At 36.5% G+C, this 23,373-nt stretch overlaps 1 protein-coding gene across 3 annotated transcripts in view; it reads right to left on the bottom strand.

Annotated features, from left to right (window-relative positions):
- Window positions 1-22,142, bottom strand: part of LOC120631780 (kinesin-like protein KIF21A) — a 99,681-nt gene extending 77,539 nt beyond the window's left edge. For all 3 annotated transcript variants that reach the window (XR_005659065.1, XM_039901462.1, XM_039901472.1), the window contains exons 1-2: window positions 21,854-22,142; window positions 20,852-20,905 (exon numbers count right to left, since the gene is read on the bottom strand). Coding sequence is in view for 2 of the 3 variants with exons in the window: in XM_039901462.1 (XP_039757396.1) it covers window positions 20,852-20,889 (38 nt within the window). In the remaining variant the exon portion in view is untranslated. The remainder of the gene's footprint in view (window positions 1-20,851; window positions 20,906-21,853) is intronic.
- Between the last annotated feature and the right edge of the window lie 1,231 nt (window positions 22,143-23,373).

The raw sequence follows: 23,373 nt of genomic DNA, 5'->3' as shown, positions 1-23,373 counted from the left end.
ATCAACAATATCTATACATTAATACGTCAAACAAAAACTTTGTACTCCATTTTTACGAAAATTGCGCGGACGTAGGAGTATGAAATTTCCCACTCTTATATTTAATATAGAGAAGGACTGCAGAACACTTATTTTTTTTTTATTATGCATACTAGGATACGTTAAATAAAAAAAAACACATTACACACACTGCCACTATTTGACGCACACACGCATATTAGCTCTATTTTAATATTTTTTTGGATTATAATTTAACAATTCTTTGGCAAAATCTGTGATACTAGAAGTAAAGTCTTTGACAATAGAATCTTAATAATGTTCAAACTTATTATTTAAATTATTTATTGTCGAATTATGACCACTGCTGGACCCCTGGTTATAATAATACTGCTTTAAGCTATGGCAGTAAGGCCCCTGCACTCTGAAGCATAACCCCTCAAGACTACAGTGTTTAGAACGTAGGTTAAACGCTTCCCCAATGCATCCATTTACGATCATTATTATTGTGCACACGAAGTAATAACATCCGGGATAGACGGCTTAAAATGCTCAGAGAGGCGCGGACTGGAAGGCGCATACGCAATCAAAATATCTTGCCCTATAAGCACTGTTGCCCTTGAGCTCATAATGTTAACTATTAGAACAAACTATCAGTTACTATTCAAATAAATAAAAAAAAGTCGGGTTACCATCACATATATATCTGAACGATTGCGAAATTTAACCTCAGTGGTCATTTCCATTTGCTTAGCTTCAAAAGTTGCTTAACGGATTAAAAGTTCATCAAGTCAAGGGCGGGCCTTATATATAATTTCGTTAGATTTGGAAATCAATGAAAACCTTATTGTGCCACTAGCAAGTTAAGAGGAAAAAATGACTTGGTTTGTTTTAGTTCAATATCGAAGGGAAATAATAATACCAGGGTTTTAATCAAATCCCAGGCATATTACCATTCTAGTGATATATAACAAAAAGCACAACAAGTAACATTTACGTTGGATAAAAAATATCGGGCTCATAACCTAAGATAACCTATAAAATTATAGTTTTTATCTATTAGGTTAGAGGGCAGGCCGGTGTCTTCATGGTAAAAATTTTATTGAAAGAATTTCGTGGCATTAGTTCCGCATCGCGTATTTCAGTAGGAACTAACTTTTTTTATTAAGAGATAATGCAATGGTTTTGTACCTTATTTATAATTTCTCTTGTGGATTTGTCACAAACTATCACCATTTCTCTGTCCTCTATATATTATGTACTAGCTGTTGCCCGCTGAGGAGTTCTGTCCTCTATATCTAACCACAGTTTAGGCAAAATTAACCTCTGTAGTACAAAAATAATTATTTAAATCCGTTATAATTTGTCGGAGTTATGGTGTAAAGTCGTCAAACACTCATCCCCTCTCCCAAAGGAACCGAGCTTATTGTCGAGATATAAAGTATCCTATATTACTTCTAACACTTCCACGAATATGAGTACACAGTTTCATGAGGATCAGTTAAGTAGTTTTTGCGTGAAAGAGTAACAAACAAACTTACATTGATATTTAAAATATTCAGTAGGGAAGTAGGGATAGGGATGTTATATATATATATATATATAATTTATGTTATTTATTTATTTATTACGTATATTTATGTATATATATCAACACTCTTGGCACAATCCCGTTCCCTTGCTGTAAGTTCTGCCTACAAAGGTTGACTGTAAGAAATTGCTTGCAGCAATAAGGCCGCCTTTGCATCATTGTGTACTGTATACTCCTTACTGTTTCTTTTCCTGTATGTTTTACGTGCAATCAAGTGTTTCTTCTTCTTCTTCTCTGCGACATACTAAAAAGCCCTAAAGTTGCCATGGAAGACCGATTCGGATATAGCACGTAATCTTAACTGGCCCTTCCCTCCGTTTAATGCACGGATGCCACTGACATAAACGGTCACATGTTCTGTTTACCAAACGTGGTCCTTCGAAAATACATTTGACTGCGCGAGTTCAACAACCTGACCTAATTAAAAGTTTATAATTAAATCTTTTGTGGATGCACTGCTTCTTTTTGTTCTTTCAAAGTGACTCAAATTATGTTCGTGTTATGATGGTGTTGAGAGGCCAAATTTAGTAGGTACGGGTTCAAATTTATAGCGATTTCGACGATTGTTTTGTATTTAAAACTTTATTATATAAAAGTTTATAAAGCCAAAAGTCAAAGTCATAAATATCTTTATTCAAGTAGGCCCGGCCCATAGGTGGCACTTTTGATGCGTACATAAGAATTATACGGTAGTGAGATGATGGCGATATAGCTAAATCTTTTGTTTATTTTGAACCGTACATTGATTATTGATTTGATATATTTTTTTATTTTGATAGATTGGTTCCATTGGTTTCAATTTTAATTCTAATTTTCATTACTGGAATATTTATTTCTGCAACGTTTCCTTGATTGTTTACAACAAGAATTTGTCTTAAGAAATTGCGGTTAAAAGCATAGCATAGCTTTAGGAGTTAAACCTGCATTTTGTAAATATCTTATTCCAGGTAATTCCACAGTAGATAGATACACGGAACATGAGGCTTAACTCCTCAAAACCAGTGCAATAAATTTAGGATCCTTTCAACTATTCAACAATAGATCAGTTTAGTTTTCAACGAACGTCACGACGTACAATGTTCATTAAATATTTTTTTTTAGAAGAAATTGTGGCCGAGGTTAAGCCCGCGTATATCGTGGTATAAAACTGTTTTTAAAGTCCGTCTTTGTCAGTCTCCAGGATGAAATCCATCCTGTTCCATTTCCATTGGTCATCCATTGGTTCACCGGTTGAACCAATCATAAATAAGATATATTACATAACAAATCGAATGTCATTGAATCCCATAGGAACCCTATAATTTACCAGTTTATAAAGTAAACTATGTCCGTCTCCGCGATGCGAGCCATATCAGTGCCAAATTTCATTATTATCGGCGCAATGTGGCTGTACCAAGTATAGGTAACAGAAAACCTAAAAATAAACAGTCAAATTTAAAATATTAGTATGGATACGTCACATTTAAGATTGATGCAGATCTCCGGAGAAAGAGTACGGAACTCCTCAACGGATGATAGCCTAAACAAAGAAGGGACCATGCTCTCATATCGCATGCTGTATCAAATGTTTAAGCATCAACATGCAGTAGGTACTTGCTCCACTATGTAGCTACTTATGCCTATGTCTGTTTGTTTTCAGACTCAGGGGCTATTGTACGCGGACTGTGCTTACACAATAACGCACGCGAACAATCGAAGATGGCCGCCGCACCACCCCCGCTCCACGCGACGCGACGGTTCAACTCAACTTTTTGCTAGCATAATCTATGCGCACTAATTGGCAAGTAGGAAGTATTAATAATTCTTTCTAATCACCGAAGAATTTGAGCGTGCATAACGCTATGAGATTGGAGAATGACGGAGTTTTTGGAGCGATTTAAATATTGGGTAGAATAGAATAGAAAAAAAACGTGTGCGTGTAACCTTTACGCGCGATTGAAGTAAAACTTTTATTATTAATTATTGATAAAAGAGTAAAATTTTCCCGGGACTCCGCCATTTCATTTAATATTCTATTTAAAATTCATTAATGTCACTTTCACATTTTATAAATATTTTCATTTGTTAAATAAAATAATTGAGAGTAGAAAATTTAAGGTTAGATCAGCACATGTCAATATAACCTTGTCATTGAACATGATAGAATGTCGCAATCGTCAGAAACAAGTATATTTAGAGATTTTCAAAAAACTTGCTATTTTAATTTTTTTTAAACTGTTGAATTTTTATTCACTTTGCTATTCACAATTGTTTAAAAATATTGGAAATAAATAATCCTAATTGAATATGATATTTGCCACCAGGTGGTGTATAAGTCAAGAAGCGTGGAGCATATGACATATAGGTACTTACGACCAATCCAAATTATTACTTTTAAATAGCGGAAACTTCACAGACGTCTGACGTAAGCGTTACTTCCGTCAGAAAAAGTCCAAGTTACTTCCTAGTCGCGCCAAAAGAAGTTTTACTTCAAAAACTTTATTGCAACACGATAGGAAAAACACAAGTAAAACAGTAATACAGCTAGGGTGCAAAGGTTAAAAAGTACTTGTTACTTGGCGCGGAAGGTCCTGATATATACAATACTTATTAATATTATAAATGCAAAAGTGTGCTTGTTGGTTTGTTCGTTTGTCCTCCCTTTACGGCATTACTAAGTAACCAATCAACTTGACTTTTGGCATATATTTTATTTGAAAGGACCCTGAGTAAGTAACATAGTCTACGTTTTATCCCAGGAAAAAACCAATGATACAAGCGACTCCCGTTTATAGAATTAGGTATACCGGGACTCAGAATAAAACAATAGTACATTTTCCGATTCGAGCGAAGCCTGAGCTTTATGTTGCTTATAATAAAGCTGACAATTCTGGAGTTGAATCATATGACTTAAATTTTCTACAAGAACAAGATTGCTCAGAAATTCTGCCACAGACAATTTACATTTATGAAAAGCAGAAAAGAACCCTGTACTGTATAAGTAATTGCCTTTCCAAGGCTCGTTTATGATAATACAAATAGGACTATTTATGATCTTTCCAGCCCAGGATTTTTTGTCACACAAACTAGTAGATTAAGAATGATCATTTTTTAAATGAGCCTTTTTAAACTATGCCTGAAAATACTCATTTTCTTTTGTGGGATAAAAAGTATGCTATGTCCATCCTCAGGAAGCAAAGCTATACCTAATAGGTACCTAATTAACATCAGCACATAAATAACATCAGACGGCCGATTGGCGCAGTGGGCAGCGACCCTGCTTTCGGAGTACAAGGCCGTGGGTTCGATTCCCCCAACTGGACAATGTTTTTTAGTGTCTGGGTGTATATCTATTTGTGTATATTATTCATAAAAATTATTCATCAGTTATCTTAGTATGTGTGTATGTCGTATGAATGAATAAATGAATGAATGAATGAATAAATAAATAAATGAATGAATGGATGAATGAATGAACGAATGAATTAATGTCGTAGTACATATATATATATATACATATATTTATTAGCATGATCATTGCAGTGGTTAAGCCAAACATAGCTAACAAACAAAAAGACACAGTATCGCCTCTATGGTCACCATTGCCATTAGTGTTTATTTGCTTGCTGGGATCGAACACGGTCTCCCAGATAACTCTCTCACCACTAAACTACCGGCTGCTTTTTTACTAGAAGTATGGATATAAGAAGCGATTTCACTTCGTTTATAAGAAGCTTATGGTTTTTTAATAGTTCTGCAACATACGACCTTCAGCTTTACTTATCCACCCACTTCCTTCCACATAGGTCGTTGTTCCGTAAGATCACTGAGGTCATTTATCAATACGGTTACAGGTTGTTTCCCAGAGACAATCGGTACTGCCAACTTTAGCTTGCTAATCCTGCTACTTCCATAAGGCCTGCCGACGATAATAATTAATCAAAGAAATCTGAAATTTTTAGATAGCAAATTGAATGTAGCAGTGATATCCTTATCTACTGGGACATCACTACTGAAGATCAGAGCCATCTGAAGGTTTTAAATTAGATTGTTTTTTCAAAAAATGATACATAAACTTGATTCAAAATTGACGATCTTGTGTTCAGAGGTAACGGTAAATCGCTTTTTATAGCATCAACTGTAATGATTTTCATCAGGTGAGTAGCTGGGAGCCGCTGGAGGCAAGCGGCCAAGGACCGTGTATTGAGGAATTCCCTTCAAAAGACCTATATCCAGCAGTGGACGTCAATTGGTTAAGGTGATGATGATGATGATGAAGTAGTTTGCAGGTAAAGAACATAACTATGCATAAATATTTTTAACTCAATTTTATGTACTAAGTGTAATGAAATCTCCCACATTTAAGCAAAACTGCAAACACGTCTTTAAGTCGACTTATGAGACTTTGTCTTTCCTAATTAAATAACAAAAATATAGAAAGATTTCGCATAGATCACAAAGATTTCAATTAATGCCAAATTTGTTGACATGTTCACGGAAACTTCAGGTTGGCATTTTTACCACGTGGTAAAGGATACATAAGATACTTTAGGTTTTCAGAATACATAGTAAAGCTCCAATGCTATAAAATTCTAATTTTCTGTCATTGGTTGTCATGTCTATCTCACTATAATCCATGTCAGTTACTTTGAGCTTCCAAACACCAGTTTGCCATAAAATAATCCATATACTTCCCAATCGCTTGGCATGTTTGAAACTAGAGCAAAAGTTGTTAAGGGAGTTACATACGGCTTTGATGTTTTTCCGTTTTATGGTAAGGACGGAAAAGCTGAGTCATCATCATTAGGAGGGAATTTTCTAAACGGGAAATGCGGCGAAATGTAATGAGAAAGCAAAATTGGGGCAGGAAATTGAGTTGAATTTCAAAATAGGTTACCCATATGGTAGGTACATTATAAAACCACACTGGAGACTTTAAAGTTACACTATTTACTATCTCTGATACTTATTTGTGAAACCGAAACGCTAATAGCTTTTGAGTTTTTGCCATAGTTTTTACTGAAATAAATCAGATACAGCCTTAACATAACATGCAAAAGTAAAATCAATCGAGTATCTTTACGTGATCAAAACATGATCAGGAATGAGGAAGTCCGTAGTAGGCCCTGAGTTACCGATTATAGTTCAACGAGTCGCCAAGTTGAAGTGGCAATAGGCGGGGCACTTAGTTAGGAAATCCGTTGGACAAGGCCGGAAGCCGCTGAACCAATGCAGGAATTTTGACGAACGACGTACCTATGTCTAGAACTGGGCATACCTTAGTTGATACGATAATAATATCACTGCTAGCATGTCGTGTGTTGACCGCAAACATACAGTTGTCACCACCCCTCCACTTCCCGCGGTCATCGTACGAGGAGACTAGGGCCTACTGTACTGCTACTACTGCCACCGAGAGTGTGGTGATTAAGGGTAAACCATGCTGTTGCGAGCCTTTAGTAAAGCATTGGACTGTTACAGGCTCATTAATCAATATTAATGATTGAGTGTTTAACTATTTGCTTCAGTTCCATAAGAAAGAAAAGAATAACGCATTTAATATGTATTCATAAGACCCTTAGACGAACTCCATGGTACGTTGGTTTGCGCTGTGGTCTTATAAGTGGGAGGCCCCAGGTTCGAATTCCCGCAGGGGCAGATCCTGAAGGTTCTTGCGTAAAAACCCATTCGGGGTATGGGTTGAGTATAACTGCCGTACGTCTAATAGGTTCTTCTTCTATACGTGTCGTGATTTTGATATTTCACCTCATCTCTCGCAAGGCTAAACAGCTGGGCGACCCTCGCGATCCCAGTCCACGATCTTGGGTTGCGCAACCGAGACTAAACTACCAGCTTTCTACACTGAGACTGCCATAACTTACAACTGTACACCGGGTGTGATTGCAACCAAGCTAGCGGTTACTATCACACCCGGTCCTAAAAATGCAATTTATAATTGGATTATTACTATTGATTTTTATTTTGACTGAGAGTTACATTTGTTGATCTGTCGGATATTTTCGATTAGTTCGTTGGCGATATACTGGAAAGAATTAGTTCAAACTATCCCACTGCTCCCGTCGAGGAAACAGATCAAACTTCTTATTCCCATCTGACCCCCTATGAACACGAACAGCGGGGGGATAGACCTAATATAGTTTTATCTGTCCCCTCGTCGGGAGCAGGGGGATTGACCGCACTTTTATGTTCCTATTTGTCCCCCTGAGGAAGCAGAGCAGCGGGACTGCTTATTTTGAAAATGAAATGGGTTATGGGACCTAATTTCCGTTCAACCTTCTCGAGTGAAAAGAAAACAACAAAATCGTTTCAGATTTTATATGGACTGGACAGTCTCCAAATAAACTCCTTTTGGAAGTCGTCGATAAACAATTACCATAAAAAACAATATTTCACAACATAATTCTTCCGATTTGAGTAGAAGTTACATAATTTACCTTAATAACAACTATATTAAGATGTTTAGAAATATAAAGACCTGGTAAAGGCTAAATGGAACGATAGTGGGCGATTATAAATATTTCGTGCTTCGCCCACTGTTCTGTAAACCTAAGTACGAGATTTGCTCGCTCGCAATCGAGAAGTCGTTGTCTCATAATAAACTCCATACTGTCAAAGTAAAATGGGCACAATAACGCAAACTTTAGAGTCGAGAATCCTGTACTTCCGATTTTTATTTACAAAGTTCAACCAAAAGCCCTAGCTGGAGAATTGTAGGCAGAATTGAGCTTTATTTTACAATATAAATAAGATCCATTTTATTCTTATGTTCCATTATTTCGATCCTCGAAAAAACTGCTAGATTGCGTGCAACCAAAAATTGTGCTAAGCGTAACGATGCGTGGGCAACTAAAGCCTCTCGCACTGCGCACCGGTTGTTTTGTGAATGAATTGAGTGTAAATGTAGCAAGGTCTTCATCAAACCGGTGTGCAGGTATATGAGTGTTATTACTTTATTTTATGATTGTACTAAATTAGTTTTAAATGTGGGAACGTGTATTTAGCATGTTCTGCGTTTTATTTTACACTTTATTGTCAACCGCCCGCGACTTTGTTCGTTATGATGCTCAAGTTACATTATTAAAAATACTCCAATAATTTTAAGTGTTCCTTTAACATTTGAATTGTTCCCTGAATTTTTCCGGGATCCCTCCAATAGATCTTCATCAAATTAAAATGTGACCACCTCTGCACGGCTAGCATGTGCAAGAGACAATTATCTCCCCGGGGAAAGGATAAAAATCTACCACAACTCAACTCAACTCTCAGAGCACTGGCGCACAAGTGGAAATAACATCTAAATTATAGATGTGTGCTTTAGCAGGTGAACACGTTAATTGTGCTAGCCTCTGCAATGTTTAAATCCTAGGTAGGTACGCTAACATGCCAATTCTTTGTTTTTATAAATACGGACACGACAAAAAATATCTCTACAAGTCAGAACAATATAAAAAAATATTCATGTTTATTTCAACTTAGTTACAAAAGGAAACTTAGCGTGAGTTGGAAAAAAATGTCGTAAGAAAACCTTGATGTCTGTGCGGCCCCTCGCACTCGCTCATTGGAGCTTAATCGAGTGGATACTCTAACGTTGGAGAGTTCTCTAGGTTTTCCGATTAAAAAAAAATGATCTTCAGAAATGTTTAAAGCTGTACTGTTTAGTCCAGCAACGTCCCAATGAAAATGTCATAATATTAATGAAGCTGTTTGGTGATAATGGTGCATTAAGAAACATTCTAAATCGAAATCGGCAGCGGTGTGAAGCAAAGTTCTGTAGTACAACGAATAATTAAAATTCAAACGGTTACATCATTCGACAATTTTTTTTAATGATCGTAGTAAGTAGGACTAAACTAAATTACCTAGTGATACTTCAGATGAGATCCAATTTAAAACTCATTTATCTCAAGTAGACCTGCTTTATAAGCACAAAAGACTACCTGCTTGTAGTGACTCTACCAGCCGTTCGGAAAGCAGATTCCACTGAGAAGATATAGTAAAAAATTTATACATTGAACAATTTATAAAATAGCAGTATATTGTGCATATATACAACCGCATGCCTGGCGGGTGATTTCGAAATTAAAACATTTAATGGACTACCAATATTTAGGGTTATGGCTGGGACGAAAGAGTATCTTCAAGTTTTTTGAAGGACTTACTGTCTGAATCACAGAATTAAGAACTGAATCGGCATTGAAGCATCAAAAACCCCTCTACTTAAGTGCTATTTCTCGAACTGGCCCGTTATTTACTTCATTCAATTTAGCAGGAGACAGTAATTATTTTGCCTCTACGATAACTATAAAATAGGAAAAATGAGATAGTTATCTCATTTTATTGTGATTTAGCAACCTTCCGGGGGGCGTTTTCCTCGTTTTTGGACACAATGCATGCAATTATGGCTGGATGAGAGTACCGTAGGTTCTTAATTCTGTGGTCTGAATAATGTAGCCCGACACAGACATTCTGAAAAAAAGAAAAAAGAAGAAAGTTTCAACTGTGGGAACAAATGCTTTGAGTCACTGATCCAATTAAGTTAGTAGTCATTATTCCAAGAAGACTGACTGTTTCTTAAATGTCTTTAAGTTAAGGCTAGTTCACCCCGTTGGAGCAAAGGTTGTCGTGCGATTAACTATATGCGACATAAACCAGCTTATTAAGGTCAACGAAACGTATTAACGTAATCGCATTAAGACCTACAGCTGTGCAATTTGCAATTTAGTCAAGTTTGTGTTAACAAGAAACTTATGGCGTGGCATTCGCGGCCGACTGGCGCAGTGGGCAGCGAACCTGCTTTCTGAGCCGTGGCCGTGGGTTCGATTCCCACAACTGGAAAATGTTTGTGTGATGAACATGAATGTTTTTCAGTGTCTGGGTGTTTATCTGTATATTATAAGTAATTATGTGTATTATATTTATAGAAATATTCATCAGTCATCTTAGTACCCATAACACAAGCTACGCTTACTTTGGGGCTATGTGGCGATGTGTGTAATGTCGTAGTATATTTATTTATTATATTTATTATTCATCTTGGAAACATTTATAATACATTCGGAGGAAGCTGGACAGTTTCCAACTAAGAGAGAAAGAAAGAAAGAATAATTAATAGATGGTGCCTTTCACTACAATAAATATTTACAACACGTTAACCTCAGTTGTCCACCCTATACAACAGTTCTCTCTCAGTGGTTCTTCTAACAGTTATCTTCATAAGCCTATTGAGGCTAGGCTTCACCTTCTTGAATTATGTTTACTGCCAGAGATCAGCCCTACGTTGAGAAGCGTAGTAGTGGGACAGTAACAGATTTGACAGCGATGTAGTGAGCTGCGGTGTCTTGAGAAGTAATTTATATTAGCTAGTACGTACGCGCGGCCAAGTGGCACTATTGTCAAACATAACAGAGAGCGGCGATATGGGAAGCGGCGTAGTAGGAACAATTCCTACAGTTTCTATCTAAATACAGTTTTCACCACACCTACTCTTTCCACGGGTGTCGTAAAAGGCTACTAAGGGAATATGACAGAAATCGGTCAGCAGTATCCTCTGCGGTACATGTACAATCTACTGCGATCACCATTCCTTTCCACCGGTCCTTTAGCCCAACAGTGGACTGTTATAAGCTATTAATACTACTTCCTTTAAAGACGAAAAGTACAAGTCCCTGCTCCAATGCGGGTTGGCGATATAACATTCTGCTTTCATAATAAAAATTGCTGCCCATTCCATCCATTGTAAACAATATCATGTCACTATAAGTAGCTCCGGTTCTTAAACGATATCAGAAATCGATTTTCAATGGCTAGCCTGGGTGGTCGCTACTAAATACGAGCAATAACAACTTTCCAGTTACTGATACGTAGACAACGCAAATAATAGATGTTACAGGTCGTTTCCCGATCGATAACAGGTGCCTTACTTTTGACCGTCTTGTCAAATATTCAAACGAAGAAATACCCGAATAAGGTACGGTCGTTGTTGTTTGGGAAATTATCAAATATTCAGATATTGCTGGCGATTGCTACATTCAAACTAGTATTCATACAAATATTATAAATGCTGAAGTGTTTTTATTTGTTTGTCCTTACTTTAAGCTTTAAGAAGGTGGTCTAATGATATAACACAGATAGCAGGAAAACATGGGCAAGAGAAGCTATGGAAAGAAAGTCAAAGCTATGGACAAATATTAAATCTAACATTATTCTAACATAATTCGTACAGAAGATTTTCTTCATTTTATATCATCTGCATACCCTGTGCATACCCTCTATACACGCCACTGATCAGCATGGTGTGTTTATGCTTTCAATCTTACTTTTATGCGAGACGAGGCCTGAGCCCAACAGTAGAGAAATAATAGGCGATAATGATGCATCATGCATCTTTTGTTCTTTAATTATGATAGTACGTCTTCCACGTGGTCACAACACCTTTTCATGTAAATCACGTTCGAAACATCCTTCGCAGAGGTCGTAAATTGTCGGCACGACTGGCCCCACGTTTGGCACGTTATGTATGCAGATGAGTGAGTTTTAAAACATCGCCGAAGTGACGCAATAAAAACATCAAAAATCTTTAATTCATCGAGTGTCCTTGAACATCTGTATGTACTATGTTCCAAAAAGGTATTCCGATGTTACTTTCTTTAAAACTAAAATTCGTATTATAAATAAATATATACTAAAATCTTTAATTAATCTAGTGTCCTTGAACATCTGTATGTACTATGTTCCAAACCGTATACCGTTTTTATTTTTTATTTTTATTAAACATATAGCGCCTATAGACATTACTGCTACCATCGTTGTTATAAGTTTGAACTATGTCTGTGGCTTCGTAGCTCTTGAACGGATGGATTGATTATGATTTTGTTTTTTTTGTTTGTAAGGTGACCTAGTCTGGGCGTTCTTAGCTATGTTGCCCACAAAATGCCGGATTACATATTTTTTGCCAACTCCCTGAATAAGGGTTAAAAATTAACGGGTTTGACTAGTAGAATAATGTACACTTTATTGAAAGACGGGGAATTTTTAAGATTTAATATCTTTTTCATATTTTTCAAAACACACTTTACCCAAAAAGTAATGAAAATATTGTTTATTTAAAGACTATCATCTAGATACGATAATTTAGTTTTCTTCACTGTTAAGTAACCCGCAAAGTTTCGCAAACGCCTTCACCCGTGAGGTCGTTAATTTATCAACCGTCTTGGCCGCATTTCGCACGTTCAGATTGTAGATAAATCAATGTAACCGCACTTGTAGTTGGTACCAAAGTGCCGATGTAATATATGGCAGCGCAAATTGAAATTACCCTGACCGTTCGAGACATTCGGGCGCGTTGCAAATTAGTGTTACCGTTTATACTTGATCGGAATCTCGATTGCTCCATGATATGATTGTTATTTGATGTGGATACCGACCCCTTTTCATAGGGTTCCGTTCCCAAAGGGTAAAACGGAATTAATATTTAGGGCTCCAATACAACATACAGGATTCTTTTGCCGTGTAACCTTGCGCGACTGGCAATTGGCCGGTTTTTATTTTGACGCTGGGAAATGCGTTTACGTTTCGCCTCCAGAAGTAGCAGCCTACCAGACCGTTTCCGGGGGGGTTATGTGGTACTCGTCGTACTGCAACCAGAATACCCACTAAAACCCAGCGATGTTCCTACGCGTCTTCTGGTGACTGGGTCACGGGAACACTTCCGTAAGTATATTATAGTATTATTCATTATAAAATATTCATCAGTCAACTTAGCACCCATATCAAAAGCTACGCTTACATTGGGGCTAGATGGAGATGTAAGTTAGCCCATGACTGCAATCTCACCTGGTGGTAAGTGATGATGCAGCCTAAGATGGTAGAGAGCTATTATTTATTTAGATGGATTTATATATAAGAGTACCTATGATTTGCTTATTTAATGATCGGGCATGGTAAAAAAAAAATGAAAAATTTAGTGGAAATTTGTTCTATTACCGATATTGAAACACTAAAAAAAAATCTGCATTGGTTTCAAAATTATCCTGTATATTCATGGAAAATTATACTTATTGTAATACCTATATATCTAACACTATGGTATAAATAGTCCATCTTATATCTGGACAATTGTTATCCTATCATGCATCGTTAAGATTATGACATGTACTAATGGCGTCGTTTGTCATCTGCGGTAGCCGATCACCGTGAACTATAACCTCCAATGTTTGTTGGAACGAGTCACTATGTTGCAATTAAGCAGCTAGTGGTAACAGAATATTAGTTGAATTAATAAAATACGTTTTAAAAGATCATCTCTAAAGAATACTCTAATGTAATGTAAATAACAAAATTATTCACGTACACATTTCATCCGCTTTTTTACACTGTACACCTCTTAACACGTTTTCGGTTCGTGTTCTTTCGGATTTTGTTTTCGGATCGACTTCTAAGGGTCATGACGTAATGTTTAAATAAAAAGGCTATCATACCATACCATAGGGCCCGATAGGCAGACCCTAGTTCTTGTTGCAGGTTTGAGTGAATAAAAAACGTGACCTGAAACGTGAAGTGATATTACATTATTTTGTGTGACAAGTTACATTGACAGATGACGCAAAGTTCACTGACATTGACATTGATTATTTTCGTACTTGACGTTTCACTATGGTTGTAAAGCGCCGAAAAAAAGAACTTTACAAACCTGATTGGTAGTTCTAGAGATTCACATTCATAGCCTTGTGGTAAGAGTTTCTACCTGCCTTTCGGGTTGACCGAGTTCTATGCCCGGCACGCGATTCTTGCATTTTGGAGTTATGTGCGTTTTTAATTTAAGGAATTAAAATATTCTGCATGCCTGAGTGTTATTCGTAACGTTGTCAGAGTTGTGTTAAGTCAACAATCCGCACTTGACCAACTTTGTGGACTACGGCCTAAACCTCCTCATTTGGGTGAACCGCGCCTAGTAGTGGGCCGGTAACGCGTTGATAATGTTATAACAAAAAATATACTAGTCATCTTTATAAAATAAAATAAATAAATAAATATACTACGACAATACACACATCGCCATCTAGCCCCAAAGTAAGCTTAGCTTGTGTTATGGGTACTAAGATGACTGATGAATATTTTTATGAATAATATACATAAATACTTATAACACAGATAAACACCCAGACACTGAAAAACACTTCATGTTCATCACACAAACATTTTCCAGTTGTGGGAATCGAACCCACGGCCTTGGACTCAGAAAGCAGGGTCGCTGCGTAATAAAGTGGAGTGGTTTCGTAGTGTACACGGTTTCTGTATGTTCGTAATTCTGTGTTCATCGGTAGTTTCATCACTTTATTTGCCTCTCGATTTCGAGGCGTCAACTACGGACTACGGCGACACTTAATGCTAAGTTAAAATAAGTGGGCAATTTAACGAATCCAAGTGATCGTTATGACGAGAAACAACGCCAGTTAATGGAGTTTCTATTTGCGGCATGTTTATTGCTTACATACGTTCTAATGTTATGCAAGATTTGCATTGTATACTTCATGTCCTGTTATTATTGACAGCCGATTGGCACAGTAGGCAGCGACCGAGCTTTCAGAGTTCATGTGGGTTCGATTCCCAAAGCTGGAAAATTTGATGAACATGAATGTTTTCATTGTCTGGATCTGTATATTATATTGGATAGAAGAAGGTGTTACTTTGCGGAAATCCATGATATATTATGAAAATTAAGCTTAATTTGCTATAGTACGCGAAAAGCAGGAGAATCTGTATGATGTAATTTATTATTTCTTTAATCCTTATACTGCACACCAAACAGATCTTCGGCAATGTACCCTCTACGCACGTTTCGCTCCGAAACTGGAGTATCCTCAGGATATGTTGACTTTACAATGAATAATTATTCACACAGATTCTCTTGCTTTTCGCGGAGTATAGCAAATTAAGCTTAATTTTCATAATATATCATGGATTTCCGCAAAGTAACGCCTGCTTCTATCTAATAGGTATCGCAGTTATATTAAACCCACACCGATAGTCGGTTTACACGCGACAATGTACCGAAACGCTAAATAGCTTAACTTAGCTCTTGGAGTGCTGGAACGTTTCCGGGCACGTTTCGCTCCAAAACCTGAGCATCCTCAGGAGATGTTCACTTTACAACGAATAATTGTTAAGACTTAACAATTATTCATTGCAAAGTCAACATAATATTTCATACTGTATATTATAATTATTCATTCGTGATAATCGTATGTATTTTTCATAAAAATAATATTCATCAGTCATTTTAGTACCCATAACACAAGCTACGCGTACGTTACGTTGCTAGGCTAGATGGCGTTGTGTAGTGTCGTAGTCATATTTATTTATTACTAGCTGCTGCCCGCTTCGTCTGCGTTTGTTTTTGTTTTTTGTTGTGGCATTAAATTTAGTTGTAGATCTAAAAAAAATTAAAGTATTCAGTATCGCTAAGCCTTAAATGAGGGGTTTGAGGCTGTCCGCTGAGGAGTTCTGTCCTCTATCTCGAACCACAGTTTGGGAAAAAATAATTTCCAATATATATTACTTATAACCTCTATAGTACAAAAATAATTATTTAAATCGGTTATAATTTGTCGGAGTTATGGTGTAAAATCGTCAAACACTCATCCCCTCTCCCAAAGGATAGATAAAAAGTATCTTATATTACTTCTAACACTTCCAAGAATATGTGTACAAAGTTTCATGAGGATCGGTTAAGTAGTTTTCGCGTTAAAGCGTAACAAACAAACTTACATTCACATTTATAATATTAGTAGGGAAGTAGGGATTAAAATTAATGCCGTGTGATGGCTGCAGATTAGACCACAGTTGCCACCATCCCACTTCTTCCCGCGGGTGTGGTAGAAGTCGACTAAGGGATTATAAAGGAGAACGGGTAGCAGCGACCTCTATGTTATAACTACCATCTACTGCGATCACTAACCCGTATGCCATGCGTGGTGACAATGGGATAACCCTCCCATTCAGTGGTGTGCATAGAGAGTATGCAGATGATATCAAATAAATAAAATCCCCAGTATGAGTTATGCATACTTAAGGGTGGGCTTTTTATAACTCTTACAATGTCTATCCTTAAGTTTTTTATAACTCGTACTGGAGATTTTCTTCATTTTATATCATCTGCATACCCTGTGCATACCCTCTATGCACGCCACTGCTCCCGTTGCTGTCTAAAATTATTACCTATTGTGAAAGGTAAAAAAATAAATATTGAGTAATATCTTACTCTACCAAGTCAGTTGAGTTACATGGACAATTACAATTTTTATTCCTACTAAAATGTTAGGTAACTCATCTAACATTTGTCTAGACTATAAAGTCTTGGGCAATAGAACGATTACTGTCAGTGATAAAAAGCGAGGTTTCACCTGAGCGAATGACAATGCATATACAAATATATGTGTTTTACTGTATCGAAGAAAGGAAAGGAATTAAAGTATGCCTATAAATTCCTATATAAGCTAATAATAATTTTAAATGAGGTCAATGTGAAATGGTGATAACAAAAAAAAAACACCCGGCTTAGTTTGTTGTGGGCTTGTTCTTAGACCTGGACGCATTTGGATCCCTCGTAGCTTCAGATTTAAGTTTACGAATATGGTTATTGCCATCATCTCGCTACCGTGTAATTCTCATGTAATGTACGCATCAAAAGCCACCTATGGGCCTACTTGAACAAAGATATTTTTGACTTTTTTCTAAATTTTGATCGTAGGCTTGATGCGCTTATTTTAGGAGTAGAGTAACCTTACAATAAATTGTTGTTGAGGAAGGTTATACTCTATGATTCTTTGTCTTTAGGTAAATGTAGCTGTCTTTAACACCATTGGTTGCCTGGAACTGGAAGAGATCATTCTGTAGCGATAAGGCCGCCCATTTGTATGCAGCATTATTTTTTACAGGAGTTGGCCCAGGTAAGTAGAGCGCACGAAAGACGCCTTTGATGGGGAACTCCGGGCATTGGATGCGAGCAATCCGTAACTCGTTGCATAAGTCCTCACCTTCCAACCGAAGGCACACCCTGTGTTCCCCGTGCGCCTTCGGCGATTTGTAGAACCATTTTGGGGAGTGTCTGCCACAGCGGGCGCCTCTAGCTGGGTCGCAGCTGTGTTAGAAAGCTTTCCCGTGACCCGGCCACCAGGCGATTGGTTGGAACACAGTGGGGTTGTAGCCGGTACGAGTCCGACATAACCATGGTATCCATGAGGATTTCCTCACGTATATTATCAAAATTAAGCTTAATTTGCTATACTACGCGAAAAGCAGGAGAATCTGTGTGGTGTAATTTATAATTTCTTCAATACTTATACTCCACACCACACAGATCCTCGGCAATACACCCTCTACGCACGTTTCGCTCCGAAACCGGAGCATCATCAGATGTTGACTTTATGATGAATAATTGTTAAGTCCTGACTACGAAGAAATTATAAATTACACCACACAGATTCTCCTGCTTTTCGCGGAGTATAAATAAAATAAATAAATAAATATACTACGACAATACACACATCGCCACCTAGCCCCAAAGTAAGCGTAGCTTGTGTTATGGGTACTAAAGATGACTGATGAATATTTTAATGAATTATATATACATAAATACTTAGAAAATACATATAAACACCCAGACACTGAAAAACACTTATGCTCATCACACAAACATTTTCCAGTTGTGGGAATCGAACCCACGGCCTTGGACTCAGAAAGCAGGGTCGCTGCCCACTGCGCCAGTCGGCCGTCATAGCAAATTAAGCTTAATTTTGATCATGGATTTCCGCAAAGTAACGCCTGCTTCTATACAAGATTTCCTCACGTAAAAAAAGGTAATTGGAAAGTAGGAAACCATCTTCTTTTAACAGGATAATAATTCGCAGGGCATGCAAGTAACACGTCCTACAAATGCCGCCTATGTCCATTAACCTGAGGCGTAGGTTAAGTCAACTCATGGGAGTCGTGTGAGTACCTACTGTAACCACGCCCGTCATACCGCAACACAGAGAGAACCATGGCGATAGTAAGTACTCTGGGTAGTACGAGCTCTGTCACAAAAAACTCTACTAGGTACATTGTGTGCATTGGGCATGTGTTGTGTTTATTTTTTTTATTTTCGGTAGGTACTTTTGTGTAGTTTATTATAAAAGTGCATTCATTCATGCATTACTCTTTATATTCATGTCCAAAATAAATAACAGCTACAGCCATATCCTGATTATAATATAACTTACAGGATATTACATCAAGCAGGGAAGGGTCTATTAAGCTAGGGCGCGGTTGCCATTCATGCCGGCCGACTCGACGCCGTCATACAGGCGCCAATTGGAAGGGTGATTTTTATCCTTTGCACTTTACCCGTAAACACCGGTCGTGAACCAGGCAAAACACTTTCAAAGCCACCCTTAAATGCTATGATTAAACACACACAGTCACCATTGCACTGGTTAATATATAAATTAAAAAATTATTATGATGTGTACATTATTGTACTAGTCAAGTCAATCATGTCGATATTGAGGAAATGGTGAAAAAATATGTGATCCACTAACTTGTGGCGGCGGCCGGCTTGGACCGATATTTTAGTATTTTTTTTGACGACCTATACACATATATATTTATATATATAGAAGCGGTAATAGCCCAGTGAGCAGGACTTCGACTTACCTTCGGGGGGGGCGAGATCGAATCCCAGCACGCCCCTCTAACTTTTCCAAGCTATGTGCATTTTAAGCAATTAAAATTTCACTTGCTTCAATGGTGTAGGAAAACATCGTGAGGAAACCTGAGAGTTCTCCATAATGTTCTCAGAGGTGTATGAAGTCCACCAATCCGCACTGGGCCAACATGGTGGACTACGGCCTTAACCCCTTCTCATTGTGGGAGAAGACCCGTGCCCTGTAGTGGGCCGGTAATGCGTTTATATGACCTCTTTTCTTTCGGTAATAAAAAATACAACTACAACTTTGTCAATTGTTATACATTCTGTACAAGTGGCCTTGCGCTTTCATAAAAAAGGAACTTCTTGGGGATGCTTCTATTTATATCATAACATCATTGTAATTAAGTACCTTTATACTGGTACCTATCTAAGGTGAATAGGCAATCTAAGAGTTAGGGTGCTAACCTGTTATGGATAACGTATTCCTAAATTGCCTCTGCCGGCAATCGCAACCGGGATCCAGGTATAAAATCACAGCGTTCGCCACTGTGTCAAAGAGATCGTCGAAAAATATTTACAAAACCAACGCAAAATATGTAAAGCCTTCGTATGACATTTCTATTAAAGAACTTATTACTCCATTGTAGATTATCAAGTGTTTAGGTCGAGAGTGATTTGCAAATCATTTACTTAGTTGAGTAGGTATCTATCAACGTTTTGTAATATAAAATAAACTCGGGTACTACTTTTATTGCTTATTCAATTTGAACGACTATGTACTTTGCTTCTCGTTGTAATGTTTACTTTAGGTATTACAAATGGCATAGGTAAAGCTAAATTTGCATAAATGTGTCAAATATTAAGTAAATGTTAGCAAATCTTGTCTAACTTGTGTCATTTGCTCTTTTGTCAGTGTAATAGAATAGTTGGTAATACTGTGTAAGGACTGTAGAGCACAACACAAATGGATTCCAATTCAGGATGTTACAAACTAAAATGTGATTTAAATGCTACTCAGTGCACTTTCCCATTTCCCCTTTTTTTTAATTGAAAACCTACCTGGCGCGACGGTGAGCACTGGGGTTTTGCCCATAAGGTCCAATGTGCGGTCTCTGACAAGGTCAATTTGGGAATTTATAATTTCTGTATTCTGTAGCCTGGTCTGTTGGGGGCCCACAGTTTTCATACTACCAACAAAGATGTACACAGTGTCAACACATCAGATTTAATTAAAGGGTGAAGTTAGATGAAGAGTTATGTAACTTCAATTTTTATAAAAAAGGTAATTTTTCAATATGGTTACAAAAATATATCTTTCAGCCAGAAATAAGGTAAGGAACTTCATAGATTTAACAATAGTATAATTTTTGTTTGGACCTAACTTTGGAATACTTCCCAGTGTCTTACTTACAAAACTGGAGCAAAGTAACTAATGGAATGTATTTAAAATGGGTACACACATATGGGTATGGCCAAATACTCAGCAACTTGGGGCAAATATACAGTGAATGGTATTTATATATAGTGGTTTATATCAAATAAAAATAGCAGATTATTGTAATATTTTTCTGACTGACCTGACTGCAACACGCACACTGGACTCATCGCTAGCCATAACTGCATTTGATCATCTGTAAAACAATAACGATAATCATCAAAATAAGTTTAGCAATTTAATAATACTGAGATCTTTTTTAAATAATGGTTGAGGTGAGGATTGTATAAAGTCAGAAAGTTGATTAGTTTAAATAGAAAAGTAGCATTCACTCAAGTTGATAACTGTATCTCTATATCTGGATGGGCGACTGACTGTAGATTTTTGAATTTGGCTAAACTATGTTCCATTTTTTTATGTTACAAGGTTTCTGCACATGTTTTCAACAAACTGGTTGTTTTGTTTTGGCCCCATTTAGAGAGATTTTCATGATAATAGTCATTAGTACTTATAATAAATTATACCACAGCTAAGAATTAGGTACCTAAGTCATAGGTAAAAGCTCTACATCCCACTCTCCTTTAATGAATGATCTCTTCAATTGGTCATTAAAAGTAATTCATCATCTATCAATCATTAAAAATAAGAACTACTTTAGAAAACCCTTTTTCTATTTTTAATTCAGGGTAATATATAATTCTATATTTTCTATTTAAGGTATCATGGATGCCCCATCCTATAAAATTTGAAAACCTCTTACTATATTGTTTAGACTTAAGATTTTTTGGAAATAAACAATATTATTATTATTCAGCTACTTCGTTTTTTTTGTTTGTACAGGAAACAAATATAAATTTTATGATTATATATATTTTTTAATTGATTAGGTACTTAATTTATATAATAAAGAGTAAATAATATAATGACAAACTTATTAAAAAAAAAGTCGTACTCAAGTTATCCCAAAGAAATTGTATGGTTAGTAAAATAAACAACAGAATTGTTGAATGAATTCACACTCAAATCAAACTTACAAGATTATAAAAATAACTGATAACACAATGTGAAAACTATTATGAACCAATTCTTGTTATCCGCTAAGTTCATAGACCGCGTACAGTAATCAATTGTTTAATTAACTTACAAAACACTGTTGAATCTTCACTTTTCTCCTATTAACTAGGTACTTAAATAGTCCACATTTTTTTCACGACGGCAACAACGATACGCTAAATTAACACAGACCGTGATTTTCGTCCATCTTTCACTATTATAATAAAAATGAGCAAACTTAGAGACGATATTTGAAAATAAAAATACAATGTTACATTAACTAGCTCAAAAAAACGTACAACTTATTTAATTAGCACTTTATTTAAAAGCATCGTATGAATAACAATTATTTTAAAATACAAAAACACCGCAACCGCTCTTTGCCGCACGAATTGACACTGACAAACGGCGTGCGGCGGCTCTTTTTGGTGAGTGTCAACTGTCAAATTGATTTGACAACTGCCTGAATGACAATGATTTGTAATTGGCATTTGACATTTTTTGACAATATTGCTATTTTAAATAAATGATCGTCATAATTTCTATTAAATACTTATAATATGGTATTCAGTATTTGCAACATTTATTTAAAAATAGCTCACAGTCAAAAAATAATTTAAAAAATAAAATTCAAAACATATTGGTGCCTTCCTTTTATATTTTTTAGTGCTGCCATCTTTCGAAGACTAAGCAAATCATTTTAGAACACGTAGGTAGTCACTAGTGTTTCAGGAAGATGGCGCTGTTATAATGATTAGAGGTCCAAATATTATTGACAATAAAAAAATCCAAAATTATTGTTTTTATGTTTCTGTAAGCAACATTGTTAGAAAATAGTATTTTGGTTTGTGGGATTTTCATTGTTCTGTTATTATTATTATTGTTACAACAATACAATTATTGCAATAAAAATGTACCTACTGCATGCATTTTCCAAATCCCACTGTTTGCGTTGAGCAGTTAACATCGAGAAGAAACTTCCATCCAGGGGATTTTTTAACAAAATTTTGCTTCATCTTTTGATACAATCATGATTTGAACCTGAACAAAAGGACCTGTTAAGGTATTCTTACCACTGAGCCGTCTGCTAGTCGTTTAATTTGTGAAAGATGCAATAAACTATGATCTTATCAGTCTTTTCGCATAAGCTTTTAAGGGTCAAAAGCCTTATAAACAACATGCTTATATTTTGATAAAACACGATAAAAGCTGATTGTCAACTGGCGGCGCCGATTAATGTATGTAAGTTTTCAACACGTATGCAAATCAAAAAACATCAGCAGATACATTTATAGTTATTTCCATAATATTTATGAATTTATTTTTAGATGAAAAATTCCGAATGTTCAATACATTTTAACAAGCGCCAGTTGGTGTTACTTGCGAAAGTAGGTAGGTACATTATGTACCGAAGCGATCTCCACTACTCTCTCGCATGTTATCAAAACGATTGCTACCCAATGCTCAGCCAACTCATTATTCAACCCAAAATTAGCTTATTCATTAATAGCCTATAACACTTCACAGCTGCACGATAGGCCAAGGGGTAATAGCCAGTGGCGTGCATTGGGTTCCTTACCAGGGTATGCATACTGCAGGAAAATTAAATAT

The sequence above is a fragment of the Pararge aegeria genome, chromosome 2 (assembly GCF_905163445.1).
Source record: "Pararge aegeria chromosome 2, ilParAegt1.1, whole genome shotgun sequence".
Classification (NCBI taxonomy): domain Eukaryota; kingdom Metazoa; phylum Arthropoda; class Insecta; order Lepidoptera; family Nymphalidae; genus Pararge; species Pararge aegeria.
This window is presented reverse-complemented; position numbering and strand designations above follow the sequence as displayed.